At 38.7% G+C, this 19,276-nt stretch overlaps 1 protein-coding gene across 2 annotated transcripts in view; it reads left to right on the top strand.

Moving 5' to 3' along the window:
* The first annotated feature begins 1,594 nt into the window (after positions 1–1,594).
* Positions 1,595–19,276, top strand: part of KLHL20 (kelch like family member 20) — a 77,423-nt gene continuing 59,741 nt past the window's right edge. Inside the window, exons 1-3 of one of the 2 annotated variants that reach the window (XM_079939873.1) lie at positions 1,601–1,716; positions 2,638–2,701; positions 16,346–16,919. In XM_079939873.1, the coding sequence (XP_079795999.1) occupies positions 2,679–2,701; positions 16,346–16,919 (597 nt within the window). In that variant the 5' untranslated portion in view covers positions 1,601–1,716; positions 2,638–2,678. Of the gene's footprint in view, positions 1,717–2,637; positions 2,702–16,345; positions 16,920–19,276 lie in introns of both variants that reach the window. The other variant, XM_079939872.1, reaches the window with a different exon arrangement.

The following is a 19,276-nucleotide window of genomic DNA, read 5'->3' as shown; positions in this document are numbered from 1 at the left end:
AACTCGCTTATTGGAAATTTATTATCTCACATAACTACAAGTCCAGCAATAGGGAAGTGTCCGGGCAAGGGAGAATGAGTAGTTTAAAAACTACATTCAAGAACCCCAATTCTTTCAGTCTCTCTTTTCTACCATCCTTATTGTCTAGCTTCATTCTCCTCTGCCTTCCCTCATAGTTGCAAAACAGTTGTGGTCTTCCAGGTGTCTCATCCGGGCACAACAATGGCCAAAGGGAAAAGATGCTATTTCTTCCTGCGTCTCTTCTAAAAATGCTAGGAAATCCTACCCCACAGTCCCCATTAGATTTCCTCTGATTTCTCATTAGTCGGTATTGGTTATTTGCATGGAGATGGTTTAGACCAATTACTCATAATGAAAAAGTTGTTCGAAAGTCAACCATCATAACCACATAAATGATCATTAGAGCTTCAGGATGGTGTCTATCTTGTTCACGACTGTATTTCCAAAGCCTAGCATGGTACTTGGCATGCAATAAGTGCTCAGTTGAGTCCATTTAAAGAAAGAGGAGAGAAAACTGACATTTGTTGAGTGCCTACTAAGTGCCAGACACACATGATCTTCATTATAATTGACTTCTCTCAACAATTGTATAAAAAGAGTATTATTTCCCTTTTATACAAAAGAAACTAATGCCTAAGAGATTAAGAAATTTGACCAAGGTCACAAATCTGGTGAATCACAGGACTAGGATTTGAAACTATCGGTGTCTGGATCTAAAGACCATGCATTTCCTACTACAAGCGAATTAACAAAATGCATTCTTTCCCTTTCAGACACAACTGCAAAAATCTGTGTAGATTCCATGTGAAGAACAGCTAAAGAAAATCTGGTTACGTTCATGCTCAGCCTATAATAGTTATCAGGAAACCAGCAACAGTCTTTCACTGATATTACTGAAATTGTATCCCCCACCCTATCATTTGTTTGTTTTCTAAACATATAGTGAAAATTAGGTGGCTGTGTGCTTGGGAAAATCAGGCAAAGGACAGACTGACAAAGATTTTTTTTTTTCTCAGTAATACTAAAGTGAGTTCAGAGAAGTGTTTGGTGAAGTGTCTCTTGTAGAATACTAAGTAAAAGGGAAGCTGACATAGCCTTAAAATCCTGAGTAAAACCCTGGTGTCTTGAAAGCTAAACTGGGAAATCTGGAGCCTAATAGATATATGGGGCCTAATAGATATATATCGACTGCATGTACGCATGTGTCAATCATTCAATCCACAATAAGGAAAAAGATTGCGCCAACAGGAAACGCACCAGCTACAAATAAATCAAAATTCCTGGCTTTCCGTGACTCCTCCCATCTTTCTATTGGCTTCTGATGGGGAGAAGAAAGAAGCCTTCAGTATTTAAATATTGCCAGTTCAGCGGTGAACTAGCACAGTGGTCACGGTGGGGATACAAGGAATTGGTAACGAGGACTGGCAGTCTTTGAAGGGACCTAAGCCCCCAACAAAGGGCGCATCTACTTCCTTATCTGCGCCGGAACCTCTTGGCAGAGTACGTGGGTTCCAGAGGGAACGATTTAGAAACAGGACTACTTCCTGCTGCTGAAGTGGGGCGGGGGGTGTGGGGGAAATAAGCTCGAGGAGCGGCATCCTCCTTGCGCTACCCGAGGCAGAGAAGAGGCCAGAGAGGAGGCGGCGGGCGGAGGAGGCAGAGGAGCCTACTGCAGAGAAGAAAGTGTCGGAGCCGGTAGGTTAGCAGCCTTAGAGCAGGGGACAGTGGACAGCACCCAGGACTCGCTTTGCAAATCTGTGGTCCCAAGTTGCCGAGCTGCCCATTGGGTAGGGGCCGTGCGTCTCCCGCCGCCTGTCAGTCGGCACCAGGAAGGGACTGTTGGGGGACTGGGGCTGGGCCTTGCGGGGCACCAGACTGCGCTCGAGCTGGCTGACAGCCCTACCCCGGAGCCAGGGGAGCCGCTGGGCCGTTCTGCCTGAGGGCGTGGGGTTCCGCACCCTGGACAACTTCCCTAGACAGGGGTTGGAATTTGTGGGGAAGGAAGTGGATATCGTGAGTCCCACTTAACCCTCGGGACCTAGCGAAATCTTGCCAAGTGGGTGGTGGACATTGTTTCGGGAATTGAGGGAAGGGCTTGTAAAGAGGATGTTAGTTTGGAGCCATAGTTTCTCTACCCTGTTCTATCTGCCCGGGCTATCGAAAGTGGAGTTGTTTGTACTTAAAGGCAAGTGACTACTCCTACTCCTGTCCCTTCGGGACAACTCAACAGCTTTCAGATCCGTTGTTAAACCAGCGTGTTCCCTATCCGATCTATCATGTTAGTACTGCTATGGGTATCTGGTGAATACTCTGTAGATATACTTGATAGGTCAAAGTTAAATGTCTCCAAAGCACTTTTTGAAGAGAGACAAGACTAACCTAGCAGTCGGGACTATTTAGCGCACTTACCCTCACATTCACATAGAATCTTTTTAGCATTCAGAGTAAAGATGGTCATCTTAAAGGTACTAGGTAAGGGTTATGATTGTGCATCTGCAAAAGGCCTGTCGTATAATAGGATATAAAGTTCTTTATCACTGAACGAAATTATTGTATAGAGATTGTTATCGGAAAGATCAGAAATAGTTTTTAAGTACTGCTTTTCTATTGTCTTAGGTTCGGCTTTAGAGTGTGGTGAAGGGTACTTTTCATGTTGCATGGAAGGAAAGCCAATGCGCAGGTAGGCATTTAGGAAGAAAACCTTCGGTTTCACTAAATGCAATTCACATAATAATCCAGGGCTTCATTTAAAAAAATTTTTTAAACGTTTTCAAATCTTACCAAATTCTGCTTGTAACTAATGGTTCTTGTTCTAAAATAAATCAAAAGTAGTATCAGGAATTAATAGCTTTTTAAATAGAGTAAGATATAAAACTTAAATTGCTAAAGAGTGCTGTGAGTTTTATGTAGTTAACACTTCAGTTTTCCTTTTTGCATGGTAATTTTTTGTGGTAATCACTAAGTGTACTGTGATACTGTATGGGTTTATTATAGTCCTCAACCATAGAATGTAGAGGGTTCTGTTGCCACATAAGACTAATGATTGCTTATAATACGCTGTACTGAATGTCTAATTATGGTTTTGGTTATTTCATTGATGTTCATTAATACATTTGTTCTATTAATTAAAATAGCTGCATTGCAGGGAAGTTTGGTCGAGGACTAAAAAAGATATTGGACATAACTTAGTCCATAGAAAAATAGAACAGTGTGTGGGAAAACATAGACAATTCTCCTAACCCTAGAATTTAGAAATTTGGTAATGCTTTTTCTCTATCTGTTCCAACAAATAGGACTCAAATCCTTATTGAAAATCAGCCCACTTCTGTTTCTTCATTTGTAAAACTCATTTTACATTTATTGAACTGTATTTAATCATTTTTGTTTAACATCAAAGATAAATAGCTCTGGTAGACCCTTTTAAGAGAAGAAGCATTTTGTGATGGGGGTATGACTTAGAACCAGGAGGAAGAACCAGAATATAAATGTTTTTTCCAAATCAGTTATTGATTTTTTTGATTGCCCTTGACCTGTTCACCTTCTTTGTGCCCCAGTTTACTTCTGTAATGTATCTGACCAGGATATTGGGAATTAATGAATGCTTGCAAGTGCTTTGAGATTGCCAGATGAAAAGATGTTATGGATATAACAAATACCATTATCTTATTTGTGTCTGACTCTAAAGTAGGAATAATATTTGACTGAAAGTACATGAAGAAATTAACAACACATATATTAAATGCTTCATCACTTCAACTTCTAACATGATTGCCAGAACCACTGATTGCTTCTCATCCTCAGCTGCCATAAATGTCATATCTTATGTAATTGTTTAATATGAGCTTATTATTTTTCAAAAAGAGAAGGCACAGCATGAGAATGTTTTTGGTTTATCAGTAATTTCTGTATAAAATATTTGCTTAATCACTCATACCTACCCTTTTTTTTTCTTGCTTTTTTTATATAATATTGCCAGTTGTTTAAACATATTGGAGAATTCTAATGCCATTAATTGTTAAGTTACAGTTCTTTTTTCATCACCATCACTTGGCCAGAGCCTGGCCTACCACTGCTCTCTGGTTTTACTTTTACCTGCTACCTATATTAAGTCTTGGTCACACCCTTTCCTTATTGGGCTGTCATTCTTGCTGCTGCAACCCAGAAAGCAGTCTCTGGAAAGTAATGTTGGGTTTATACCTACCAGCTATTGGAGAAGCTTTGAATGAGAAATAACTGTTTATATTGAGATTATTTGAATACATGTTTGTTCTCACTACTAGAGTGTGAGCTCTTTGAGTGTCATATGTCTTCTGTATCTTTGTATCCCTAGCACCTAATGATCACTGAATAATCGTTTGAATGACTGAACAGCTGAACCGTATCTACAGACTTTTCCCATGAGGGGGGAAAAACTATGAACAAGAAAAGATTGAAAATTGCTGTTAGGGTATTCCAGTGCTTAATCATAAAGCTTTATGAAACTGATTGGCATTTTATTAGTAAAGCTTCATTGCATTCATTTATTTAACTACCTATTATGGGTAAATGCTACAAAATTTAAAAGCTAAGATATTCAATGAAAAGTAAGTCTCCCAATGCTGACCCTAGCTCCCAATTTTCCTCTCCAGAGGAACCACCTGAAAGCAGTTTCTTATGCATTTTTCAGTATTGTAATGCATATACAAGCATATATAGAATATCTCCCCTTTTTAAAAAACACTAATGTTTACACATCATGCGCAGTCTTCTGTATCTTTCTTTTTTCACTTCACACATTATCTTGTAGATATGACAAATACATAGACCCACCTTATTCTTTTTAATAGTTACATAGTATTTTATTATCTGTAAGTACCATAGTTAACCAGTCCCTTTGAGAGACGTTTATTTCAAACGGTTTGCTGTTACAACCAATTCTGCAGTGAATATCCTTGTATGTGGCTTTTGCCCAGTTGTGTAAGTATAGGATAAATTCTTAGATGTAAAATTGCCCAAAGAGTATGTGCATTTCAAGATTTTGGTTAATATTAACATATTCCTCTCCTTAGAGATTATACCAGTCTGAAGTCTCACCAACAGTGTGCCCGTCTCCCAAGATACTATTTTTTAATCATTGATTTAATTTAGAGATACTAAAACATTTTGCAATGTAATTCTTCCATCTTTTCTTAAATATACAAATAGGAAACTGAGCCTGATTTTATTAGGAATTGGTTTATTCACTCACCAAACATTTATATAGTACTTGTTCTATGCCTGTATACTGTACGTATACAGATGAAGTGATGGAAAGACATGTAAACAGGTACCATAATACGACATGAACAGGACTTTATTTTTTTTGGCTGCGTTGGGTCTTTGTTGCTGCACATGGGCTTTCTCTAGTTGCGGCAAGCGGGGGCTACTCTTCATTGTGGTGCGCGGGCTTCTCATTGCGGTGGCTTCTCTTGTTGCGGAGCACAGGGTGTAGGCGAGTGGGCTTCAGTAGTTGTGGTGCACGGGCTCAGTAGTTGTGGCTTGCGGGCTGTAGAGCACAGGCTCACTAGTGTGGCACACGGGCTTAGTTGCTCCGCAGCATGTGGGATCTTCCCAGACCAGGAGATTGAAACCGTGTCCTCTGCATTGGCAGGCGGGTTCTTAACCACTGCGCCACCAGGGAAGTCCCATGAACAGCATTTTAGTAGAGATGTAAGCCTGTGCTCTGTGGAGATGAGGAAAGCTCACCTTCACAGAGGTGGTGATATTTGAGCTGCATCTTTTAGAAAGAATAAGAATTTGCTTTAAAGAATGTGCTTTAAAGGATAAGAATTAAAGAAGGGAGATAATAAAGACACCATAAACAGTAGGAACAGCTGTGCCAAAAACAAAAACGAAAACACAAAAAGACACCAAGACCTGGAAGTGTATAACATGTATGGAATGGTAAGTATATCTGGAGTGTAGAGTATATGAGGGAGGAAGAAGGGGAAACAAGGGGGGAAAATCATGGAAAATGAGGCTATAACCATGGGAAAGAGTTCAACTTTACCCTTTAGGTATTTAAGAGCCAATGGATGTTGTTATACAAATCAGATTTGGTTTTGGGGCTGATATTTAAGAAGATAGGATGTAGACCAGAAAGAGGGAAAAAATAATGGCAAAAAATACTAATTTAAAGGAGTTGTAGTAGTTTAGATGAAAGCTGATGAGGCCCTGAAGTAGATCAATGGCAGTGGGGATTGAGAGAAGAGGATGGAATTAAGAGTTTAATAGTAAAATCAAAAGGATTTGGTGAATATAGAGTGAGGAAAAGGTAACGATATAAATGACTCCAAAGATCTTAGCTTGGGAAACTAGGTGCTGCCATAATGAGATCAAAAATACAGGAAGAGGGGCTTCCCTGGTGGCGCAGTGGTTGAGAGTCCGCCTGCCGGTGCAGGGGACGCGGGTTCATGCCCCAGTCATGGAGGATCCCACATGCTGCGGAGCGGCTGGGCCCGTAGGCCATGGCCGCTGGGCCTGCGCGTCTGGAGCCTGTGCTCCACAACGGGAGAGGCCACAACAGTGAGAGGCCCACGTACCGCAAAAAAAAAACAAAAAAAAACAGGAAGAGGAACAGGTTTTACTAAGCCAAGAATAGATTCTCTTTTGTATTCTTTAAGATTATTATGTCTAGGAAACAGCCAGGTAGAGATAGCCATCATGTAATTGGACTATGGATCTGGGGCAGAAGAATGGTTTGGGCTGGAGAGAAAAAAAAATTGTGAGTCATCAGTATGCAGAAGATTCTTGAAGTTGTAGGTGTGAATGAGGGTAGAACAGAAAAGGAAGATGCCAAAAGCAAAATCCTAGGGAGTATCAGGGGTGTTTAAGGTGGGGCCTAAGATGAAAACCCACTGAAGATTCATAAATGGGTAAGAAGCTTTAGGTTCTTTGGGTTTTGTTTTATTTAATTGTATCTAGAGATTTTATTGATAACATTCACTCATGGTGAAGATCACAGATGAGCTCCTTGAGTTCAACGTCAAAAGACAAATCCCATTCAGATCTCGTCTTTAGAATTTCCAGTTTATTTTACTTAGTCTAAAATGTATGCTTTAAAATAGTAGTATAAGGAGACTTCCCTAGTGGCGCAGTGGTTAAGAATCCACGTGCCAATGCAGGGGACACGGGTTCGATTCCTGGTCTGGGAAGATCTCACATGCCGCGGAGCAGCTAAGCCTGTGTGCCACAACTACTGAGCCCACATGCTGCAACTACTGAAGCCCGTGTGCCTAGAGCCCATGCTCTGCAACAAGAGAAGCCACTGCAATGGGAAGCCCACACACCTCAACTAGAGAAAGCCCATGCACAGCAATGAAGACCCAACTCAGCCAAAATATAAATTAATTAATTTAAAAAAATAATAATATAAGATATACCTGCTTGATTTGGCTCTTTCTTGGTGTGCCATGCCAAGTTGGCTTACTCAACACCTCTCCTTTCTTTCCTCCTTCTACTACATAGACACAAGAAAAAAATATTATACTTGATATGTTTAATATTCTTTGCATTTGGGGTTGGCTGTGTAACACAGTGCTGCCAATGAAATGTCAGTGGAAGTTGCTGAGAGGTATCCTAGGAAGACTTGCTTTCCTGACATAAAGGGAGACCAGCTTGTTTGCATGGCCAATTGCCCTTTCTCTATCTTACCTTAATTGCTGGGCCAAGGCACCCAATGCTGACCCTCATTTCGTCCAATAAACAGTGATGCCTTAAGGCTGAAGAATTCATGACCTACTTTCAGATTAAGGAATTAACTGCCTGGCTTTCTGGTGTGGTAGGGAATGTACTGCCTAGTGGATGCTCTTCTAATAAGCCTCACTGGCACTTTGAGATGTTATTTCTGTTTTAAGGATTTGTATGCTCAAATCTCTAGCTCTCCCTATTCGTGTGTGCTTAGGACTTTAAATGAGGGTCAACTCAGCTGAATCTTTTAAGAGCAGGCTGTTAATTTCCAAATTAAAACAAATGTTTGAAGTATAAAGGGAGAGATGCTCATTTGGTAGATAAGGAGCACAATTCCAAGCTAAGGAAAGATTCTGCAGGTCTTTGGACTAAGAGATAAAACTTGATTATAAATGCTTTAGAAGGCTATGTTTTTCTAAACTTTTTATTGTGTTTGATTTCAAATTATCATAGCCACTTATAGAACATGACTCTTTCCTCAATTAAGACTGTTACTTTTGAAGTAGATCTGAGGAACGAGTGCCATGATAGCTGTGAAATTTAAGTTGACTCAAATATTTGGGGTATGTGGAAATGCTGTTATTAAATGTACTTAGGGAGGTACTAAAGTTGTAGCATTCCTTTAGCAAACATGAATATTTAAGATATTTTATTTGTTCTTTGGTTTATGTTTCCTACATGCACATGACTTGATTCTTCTATCATTCGAGATATCAGTATTCATGGGAATGACCCATGCATTTATCTAGCCTGCATTTCCTTGACCTCCTAAATTCTTGGAACTTTTACCTTCACTCACTTCAAAAATTCATTCCTACTATGACTCAGAAAATCTCTCTCTGAAATCGTTTTAAGTCCTGATAACTTGTTTTCTGACCATAACCTCTTGAATGCCCATTCCAGCTGTTCTTTGACCTAATCATAATCAACACACTTTTGTCTCTTGTGTTTTTACAGTTTACTCCTGCAACCACTTTAACCATTTTCTAGCCACCACTCACTGAACTCCCGAGTTTGTCCGTGGCATTTACCCATTCTAGATTAAGGCAGGCATTTATATTCTGTAATTTGGGCTGTTGATAAAACCAGCCACAGGGAATTCATGCTGTATCATTTGGGCCAACAGTGTCATCCAACAGTATTTCTATGAGTCCCTAATCAATGCTTACTCATTCCCCACAGTAGCTATTTCACATCCTTACCCATTCTTCTCATAATCCTCTTAACACTCCTTTCAGTGGCAGCAAGTGACCTGCTCCCCCAAATCCCAGCTTCACAGAAAAAAGAGGCCATCAGGTATGAACTTCCTCAAGCTCCTGACACCTCCTTACCCAAAAATAAATGTGTCTGTTTCCACACTATGTTTCCTCCCACGCCCTTACTCTGATCTCTTATGGTGAGGCCCTCTCCCTTTTGTCTAAGATCCATTCTTCTGTATTTTGTTTCTAAATACCCCCACTTTTCAAGAATTTTGCTCCATCATTTATTCTCTCCCTCTTTACATATATTTTAAAACTTCTCCCTCCTTCTGGTTCTTTGCATCAATATATAATCATTTTCCAGTTATTACTCTCTTTAAACAGACATAGTAGTTTATGTCTCTTTTCACAGCCAAGCTTCTTTCTAGAAATACTGCATACTCTCTCTCTCTTCACCTTCATTGACCACTGCCATTGAATACCTCAGGATTTTACTGAAAGTTTAGGGATAATGAAGGACACCGTAAAGGTTTGGCCATTCATTATTTTCTCACTGGCTGTTTTTCTCCTTAAATCACAACCTGCCACCAGTTTTAATCAGTCTCTGTTTCTTTTCCTTTCTAATTCTCTTTCTCGCCCTAAAACTTTCTCCCTTTGAAATTACTGTTACTTTATTATACTGAGTAGTTTAGTTCTCTTTGTTACAATCTTGCTGCCTCTAGAACAGAGGTTAAAAAACAAAATCCTCGTATATCTTATAGGTGGTTCATATAAGTGCCTGGCATAGTTTCACATAAGAGAGAGTGGTGGGGTCTGTGGTGAACTAAGATTCCAAGCCCTCCTAATGATATTCAAATTCAATTTAAATTTCAAAACAAACCAAAAAATACTGCAGACGAAGTACATCTAATGGTCTTTATCATCCCAAGGGGCCCTCACCTTGCGTTTTATAATTAAAAGGCCCAAATAGATGTTTTCTTAAAAGCACCATCTGTCTCTGAAATAAACATTGCCCTTTTCCACAGAATGTGAAAGAATAATTGAAGAAATTTTAATAGCAGCTTTTTCCTTCCAATTATATGTACAAATTCAAATGTAGTAATTAGTTTTTTGTTTTTTGGTTTTTTTTTGGCTATGTTGGGTCTTCGTTGTGGCACGCCGGCTTCTCTCTAGTTGTGGCATGCAGGTTTTCTCTCTACTTGTGGTGTGCGTGCTCCAGGGCATGTGGGCTCTGTAGGTTGCAGCCCCCAGCCTCTCTTGTTGAGGCGTGAGAGCTCAGTAGTTGTGGCGCGCAGGCTTAGTTGCGCTGCGGCATGTGGAATCTTTTTCCCCGACCAGGGATCGAACCTGGGTCCCCTGCATTGGAAGGCAGATTCTTTACCACTGGACCAACTGTAGGGAAGTCCCTACAGTTTCTTAAAATGATTTCATACATAATGTCTGATTTTTTTAGATTTATTGACATTTTGGTAAATGTGAATCCTTCTTGTTTTATTTCATTTTGTATGTTTGACAAGACTTCGCTCTTACTTTTTTCTTTCCTTTATAGCTACATTTTGAATCATTACTTTCTCCATGTTGTTATTTCCTTTCAACTTAGGTCAACATAGTCTCTTTGTAAAAACCAACAGTTTCCGCTAATAAAGAAATTTTATTTATTAGTCAAATTTATTAGCCAGTTTTTAGTCAAACTTTAATTTGTGTTAAAATAACCTGCTTGCTAAATGCAGACTCTGTAACTACACCCCCAGAGATATTGATTCTCTAGCCTCCCTTAAGAATCTGCGCTTTAACCAAGCACCCCCGCATAGCTGGTGTTAGAGAAACAGTATTTTAAAACTTAATGTAACAGCCTAACAGGAATTGGGCTATAAGCCATGAAGAAAGAGTATCTAGTCTTCTAACAACATTTTTACTTCATTTGAAAGAAAAGGCACAAATTCAAACCATAATTCTAAATCTATCAGTACCTATTTAGAAAATCTGATAATAATGGAGCAAGAACCTCTATATACAGGAATAATTGGCCAGTCAAAGCAAGGGCAATTTTTTCTGTATTAATGTTGTTTAGTAAATTTAGAACATGTGGCTAATTTTACTGTTTCACATTTCTTTGTGTGTGTGTGGTACGCGGGCCTCTCACTGTTGTGGCCTCCCCCGTTGCGGAGCACAGGCTCCGGACACGCAGGCTCAGCAGCCATGGCTCACGGGCCTAGCCGCTCCGCGGCATGTGGGATCTTCCCGGACCGGGGCACGAACCCGCATCTCCTGCATCGGCAGGCAGACTCTCAACCACTGCGCCACCAGGGAAGCCCTGTTTCACATTTTAACTACTGTGTTTTTGGTATCAGAAAGTTTGGGGCTGAAAGTAACAAAGTTTCTTGACTCAAACTGGCTTAATCGATATGGACATCTTTTATTTACATAACGAGAAGGCCATAGGTAGTATGAGCTCCAGGGCTGGTCGATGCACAGCCTGATAGTACCTCCTTCGACCCAAGTTCTCTCTGCGTCTCCAGTGTAGCCTCTTCACTATCAGCTTCATCCTGACCTAAAATTGCAAGAGAATTTGGGATTCATCCTTAAAGCTGGGGACATGGTCAGCTTCCCCTGAAGTACATGGCTGGTAGAACGAAATAAGATTTTGTTAAGGTTTGAGAGAGTTGATGGTAAAATATGCCATTAATAGACTTTATCTTGAAGTTATGTTTTTCATAAGCACTTAATGAATACAAAATCTGCTAAACTGATTGGCAGATTTTATACCCTTTTGGTTTTAGAAAGACTGATTCTTTCCTAGAATTGGCAGTCCTTCCCCCCCCCTTTTTTTTAACATCTTTATTGGAGTATAATTGCTTTACAATGGTGTGTTAGTTTCTGCTTTATAACAAAGTGAATCAGCTATACATATACATATATCCCCATATCTCCTCCCTCTTGGTGCTGGGAAAACTGGACAGCTACATGTAAAAGAATGAAATTAGAACACTCCCTAACACCATATACAAAAATAAACTCCAAATGGATTAAAGACCTAAATGTAAGGCCAGACACTATAAAACTCTTAGAGGAAAACATAGGCAGAACACTCTATGACATATATCACGGCAAGTTTCTTTTTGACCCACCTCCTAGAGAAATGGAAATAAAAACAAAAATAAACAAATGGGACCTAATGAAACTTAAAAGCTTTTGCATAGCAAAGGAAAACATAAACAAGATGAAAAGACAACCCTCAGAATGGGAGAAAATATTTGCAAATGAAGCAATTGGCAGTCCTTTTGTGGGAGAAGGCAAAAGCTCTATTTGGTCTCCTTAGTTTGTTAACTGTGGATAGAGTCCAGAATAATCCTTCCACTTAGCTCCTTCAGCCTTAAAACATATGTAAATTAGTCTTGAAAATTAAGTTAATAAAAATGTTATTTGAGTTCAATTTCTTTATGTATGTATTATATATATATATATATATTTTTTTTTTTTTGTAATGTCATTAGTTCACTATTGGGATAGAAAAGCAAATAATTTGAGACGCTCTGGTTTCTCCAGATGAATTTTCACTTGGACAATCAGGCTTGCTCCCCCAAGCCTTTAATTAAAAGCTTTCCTAATCAAAAAAAACAAAAACAAGAAAGCAAATGAACTTATTTACAAAATAGAAATTGACTCACAAACATAGAAAACAAACTTACAGTTACCAAAGCAGATAGTGGGGGGGGCGGTATAAATTAGGAGTTTAAGATTAACATATACACAGTATAAAATAGATGAACAATAAGGACATACTGTATAGCACAGGGACATATAGTCAATATCTTATAATAACCTATAATGGGAAATAATCTGAAAAAGAACATATATATATATATATGTATACATATATGTATGTATAACTGAATCACTTTGCTCTGCACCTGAAACTAACAACATTGTAAATTAACCATACTTCAATTTTTAAAAAGTGGTTAAAAAAAATAGCTTTCCTAGGGCTCTTTCCTCTTGCTGGGGAGCAGTTCACACTTTAGTTTACCACCCCACCCCTCAAATCATTAGAGTACTTAATCCATCAGACTCCAAACAAAGAATTTGTGAATATAGATGTGATAAGGTATGAACACAACCTATTTCTGGGACACTTATTATAACTTCCCCTCAAAGATGCCCAGAAAAATATATGGGGATGTACGGGGCGGGGTGGGGGGGGGAGGTAGAAAAAACGAACCATTTCTGCCAAGTAGAACCCTTTGGATGTGATGAGACTGTTGGAGGATGTGGGCTTAGATTTTTTGAAAGTAAACATTTACAAAAACAAATAGCAGAACCACAGAAGAAATAACTTAATGTATAGAATTAAATATAACATCTAGAATTAAATTGCTAGAAATAAATACAACTTCTCAGAGGATTTAAAATGAGGCACCCCTTATCGTCTCAGTGATCCTTGTTCTTGCTCCTTCTCATTCTCCTAAAAGAGCAGCATAGTCCAGCCATGTGGCAGCATGCTTGCCTTTTCTCCCTTCTAAGAACAACAACCACGTAAACCAGATTGCCAGGATCATTTCCGCCTCAAATGCTCCATCTAGTTGACCAAAACAGTTCAGGATAAAGCACTGACTTTGGAGTCAGAGGACCTACATTCAGACAAATCCCAACACTGTCATTTTCCTTGTGAGGTAAGTGTAATTATCCCCACAATTACAAATGATGAACTTGAGGATCAGAGACGTTAAGTAATTTGCCCAAGATTATACCTAATAAATGATGCAGCTAAGGTTTGAATCTATGTTTGCCTGGCTACAAACTGGGCATTCTTTCAAGAGAACCAGACAAGAAAGTTTGGAGGGTATAGTTTATTTTGGCAGGAAGAAAAGCTGAATTTATTTGACAGCTATTTAATGAGCACTGGATCCACATGTTGAAGGATAGCATTGAGTAAAAGAGAACAGAGGCCTTGTTTTTATGGAGCTTATGTTCTGGTTGGGAGAGAAAGCCAATACATTATATCAGGAGGTAATTATTCAAGAAGAAAAATTAAGCACAGTAAAGGGTATAGGGTAGTAGAAGAAAGAGATGCTGTTTCGTATAAGGTGGTCTGATAAGTTGACATTTGAACAGAGATCTGAAAGAAATAAGGGAATGAGCTCTGCAGATATTTGGGGAAGAACCTTTCAGGAAGGAGGATTAAGGCTGTGAAGCAAGAGAGGCCTTGGCGTGTCCCAGAAATAGCAAGGAAGTCTGTGTGACTAGAGAACCATGAGTGAGGGGAAAGTGGGAGACGAATTCAGAGAGTTAGCCAGGGGAGGAGTCATATAGAAGTTCGTAAACTCTATAGGCTTTGTTTTTTGCTACTGATATGAGTGTTTAAAGGATTTTGAGCAGAGGAAAGGTATAGTCTGACTTTTCTAAAGGATCAGTTTGGTTGTTTAGAGAAGAGAATATAAATCAGCAAAGGTGGAAGCAAGCAGACCACTTATGAGGCTATTATCATATAAAGAAGTGTGAGGATAGCCTGAATTAGGGTGGGACTAGTCGAAAGGTAGAGAAATGGTTGGATTCTAGGTATTATTTGGAGGTAGAATGACAGAATTTGCTGATGGATTGTGTTTGAGGGTATGTGGAAGGGAAGGGGCTCCAAGATTTTTGGCCTGGGACGTCCCTAGTGGCACAGTGGTTAAGAATCTGCTTGTCAATGCAGGGCACACAGGTTCAAGCCCTGGTCCAGGAAGATCCCACATGCTGCGGAGCAACTAAGCCTGCAAACCACAACTACTGAGACCGCGTGCCACAACTACTGAAGCCCGCGTGCCTAGAGCCTGTGCTCCACAACAAAGAGTAGCCCCCGCTCGACACAACTAGTGAAAGCCTATGTGCTTTAGCCATTCACATATGGGTGATGGGAACCATGAGATTAAATGCACTTCCCCAAGAATGTGTATAGAGAGCAGAGAAAACAGAACTTTTGAGAATGACCACATTTATGAGAATTCCTTCCAAGTTTGCAAACCAGACAGTTGATAAGAATAGAGAAATTATCAATTATTGAAAGTCAGAATCTATACAATCTAATACAATCATAAGTGTTTTTATTTGCATACTGTTTTTTTAAAAAAGATATGTAGAAATTAGCTTTCATATTGTACTTAGGTGAAATAAAAAATTGTTTATGTCTGAGTTCAACAGTACCATCTTTGTGTACATAATTAAGGTCACAACAAAAACTCTTTAATTTCAACATACAATGTCAGTATTGTAATGGAAAATTTTTAAATGGTCTTGTCTTTAATGGTGTACCACTGTTAACCACGTGATGTATTATTTCAGCATCTACTACAAACAAGAGACCATTAAGTACTGTGGCTGAAAGCTTTTTTGCTTGTTTACATGGGTGGTAACAATTATCCTTTAACTCAGTTTTGCTCAGTTTTATGTTTCAGTTTTAAATTGTCAAGCGTAAACAGTGCTGTTTCTACCAGATGTCAGGAATTATGAACAGTTTGTACTATAGAATACAGTTACCTGTAGGCTGAGGCCAAGCGTAGAAATATTGAATGTATAAGTACTTGGGAAAAACAGGTTGCTGCTAAAGAAAGGAAGAGCTAAGTGTAGTTTCTTCTTCCTAAAATGTCCTTTTATATTCTCCTCTCCTTCCCAGGGGATTCTGTCAACACTCTAGTGTTTTATTATACTGTAGGTCTTGTCAGTGCTACAGCTTTAGGGGTAGTAAACTGATACTGTCTCTTGCAGGCCAGTATTAGACTATCTCAGTACAGTCATAGATGATTAGTTTCTGAGACTCACATGAGTCAGAAGACTGCTTAGTAAGTAGAGAATCAGAAACAGAAGTATAACGATCTGAACCATGTGTGTAGGATACTTCACCTAAGCTCTGGAAAAATGCAATGTAATATTCCTACTTCACACACAAAAAAATACATACCCTTGTAATAACCTGATAGCTTATGCCAGGTCTATGTTCCAGTATAAACAAATAACTATAGATTTTGCCTTTCTGAACCACATTTTTTATCCTGGTTGCCCCCTTTCTGGCTATTCATGTGTCTCTCTCTCCTTCTAGATAATTAGGTTCCCTGATTACCTCTTTATATTTCTTTGAATTTTCCTCAGTCCATAGCAAAATGCTCTGTAAAATATAAGAACTAGTAAATATTTGTTAAAAGCATAGTTATCATCTTAACTGAGGGGCATAGATTCTCTTTTTTCTCCATGTTGATAGATACAGTGTGATGATTATGAAAATCCAAATATCTTAGTTCTAATTATTTGTCAATAATTTAAGTTTGTGGCATTTACCTAGTAAGTTAGCACCTGAATTTCTACATACAATATACATGTGAAATGCAGGAATTAGCTTCTAAAAATATTGCCATCTTCTCTTCTCTCTCCCACCCCCATCTCTGTAGGTGTACCAACATTCGACCAGGAGAGACTGGAATGGATGTAACAAGCCGCTGCACCCTTGGAGACCCCAACAAACTGCCAGAAGGGGTTCCCCAACCTGCCCGCATGCCCTATATCTCAGACAAGCACCCTCGACAAACCTTGGAGGTGATTAACCTTCTGAGAAAGCACCGGGAGCTGTGTGATGTGGTGCTAGTTGTGGGCGCTAAGAAGATATATGCCCATCGAGTCATTTTGTCAGCCTGTAGTCCCTACTTCCGAGCTATGTTTACAGGAGAATTGGCAGAGAGCCGTCAGACGGAAGTTGTGATCCGAGACATAGATGAGAGGGCTATGGAACTACTGATAGACTTTGCGTATACCTCCCAGATAACTGTGGAAGAGGGCAATGTTCAGACCCTTCTGCCAGCTGCTTGCCTCCTTCAGCTGGCAGAAATACAGGAAGCCTGTTGTGAATTCTTAAAGAGACAATTAGATCCTTCTAACTGCCTGGGCATTCGGGCTTTTGCTGACACACATTCATGTCGTGAGTTGCTAAGGATAGCAGACAAGTTCACGCAACATAACTTTCAAGAGGTGAGTTGTACTTGGTGATTTGATGCATTCACAATGTATTTGTCAGGAGAACAATATGGGTTCACCATTCTGCTAACACATACCTGTTTAGGTATTTACTGCTAATTCTAACTCATAATATCAAAGAAATGTTATAAATTCTAAGCCTGGTTTTTATTTTATAGGACAATTTTGTGTTCTTTTAGCAAAAACTAAAGTTTTCAGGGATTGATTTCCCTAGACATATTCATAAAAGGCTAATTTATAAGCCAGAATACAGTTTATTACTGATAGGATAGTTGGTATTGGTCGTTTTTATAAAGCACTTCCTTCCTGATTATATGATTGTTCAGCAGAATAAACTGTAGATCAGAGATTGTTTGAACTAATAATCAGAAAAATGAAATTGGATGTTATTAGAAGTATTTTTTAATTAAACCTGTTATTTTTCATTTATTCATTCATTTAATAAGTATTTGTAAAGCTACTATACTTCAGCCACTGTGCTTGGGAACAGAGGCTACAGTAATGAACAAGATGCCTAGAGTGTCTGTTCTAGTGGAAATTATAATCTAGCAGGGAAGATAGACATTGAATTCATAATTACATAAATAAATAATTACAGTTAATGGGTGCTACAGAGAAGAAGCCCTGGATGATTTAACAGTGTATTACAGAGAGATTTAACTTTGGTTCTGGAACACTTCATACAAAATTCTGAAACATGAAGAAGCATAACAAGTTCAAGGAACTGAAAGAAACCCAGTGAGATCCAGAGGGCAAAAGGGAGGATGTAACATAATGATTTTATAGAAAGAATAGAGCCAGATCACAATGGAGCTAATAGACCATGTTAAGAATTTGAAATTTAATCTTAAGACCAATAGAAAACCATTAAAAGGGCTTCCCTGGTGGTGCAGTGGTTAAGAATCCACCTGCCAATGCAGGAGACATAGGTTCGAGCCCTGGTCTGGGAAGATCCCACATGCTGTGGAGCAACTAAGCCTGTGTGCTACAACTACTGAGCCTGTGCTCTAGAGCCCTGAGCCACAACTGCTGAAGCCTGCACGCCTAGAGCCCACTCTCTGCAACAAGAGAAGCCACAGCAGTGAGAAACCTGAACACCACATGAAGAGTAACCCCTGCTCGCCACAACTAGAGAAAGCCCACGCACAGCAATGAAGACCCAACATAGCCAAAAATAAATAAATAAATAAATTTATTTTAAAAAAGAAAAGAAAACGATTAAAGGGTTTTAAGCAAAGGAAAGACATGGTTCATTTTATTCTTTAATACCACTCTTCTGTCCAACAGGATAACTTCCAATGGATCAAAGATTTAAAAAATACAAAGTGAAACCATGAAAATAGTAGCAGATGACATGAAGCAATTCCTTTATAATCTTGAAATGAAGAAGGCCTTTCTAATTGACTAACCCAGAAAGCATAGAAGAAAATATTGATAGATTTGACTATATAAAAATTAAAAATTTCTGCATGGTAAAACAAAACAATATCAAGACAAAAATCAAAGACAAACTGGGGGAAAATATTTTCAATTCATATTACAGATGATATATCCTTAATACATCAAGAGCTCCTATTGGTCAATAACCTAGACCAGTGACCTAACAGAAAAATGGGCAGTAAACAAGAAGTTCAGATTGCCCTTAAACGTGAAAATCTGCTCAAGTTTGTTCTTAATAACTTAAAAACGAATTAAAACTATACCAAAGTACTATTTTTTATGTATCAGATTACAAATTTGTAATCTATCAGATTGCAAGTATCCAGAAGTTTGATTACACACCCTGTTGACAAGACCATGGAGAAATAGCTACACTGCTAGTGTAAGTATAAATTGATATAACCCCTCTGGAAGGAAACTGGGCAGTATATCAAAATTACACACTTTTTGTTCACACTCTTTGACTCGGCAATCTCATTTCTGGGAATCTGTACTAGAAATGAAATGGACAGGGGAACAGTTTGAGGAGGTAAAATCATGGGTTCCATTTTAGATATATTCAGTTTGAGATGCCTGTGAGATAGCTAAATAGAGATACTGAGCAGCTCACTGTTTATATGCATCTGTATCTTAGAAAAGGAGTTAGGCTGAGATTAAAATTTAGGAGTCATCAACATAGTAATGAAGTCATAATAATTAAACTATGGCTTAACCCTTTTTAGGCAGGATATAACCCTGAAGCCATAAAAGAAAATTGATATATTTGTATATAAATTTTAAACTTTTTAATATTTTATATAAATATAAAACTTTTTTACAAAAAGCACCATAAACAAGGTTAAAAAAATCAATGCCAATGAGATCACATAGTAGGAAGAGAGAAGAGAAAAGCCCTAAAATTTTTCCAAATA

This window comes from Stenella coeruleoalba (assembly GCF_951394435.1).
Source record: "Stenella coeruleoalba genome assembly, chromosome: 1".
Classification (NCBI taxonomy): domain Eukaryota; kingdom Metazoa; phylum Chordata; class Mammalia; order Artiodactyla; family Delphinidae; genus Stenella; species Stenella coeruleoalba.
Note: the sequence above shows the minus strand (reverse complement) of the source record. Positions and strands in the feature narration are given on the sequence as shown.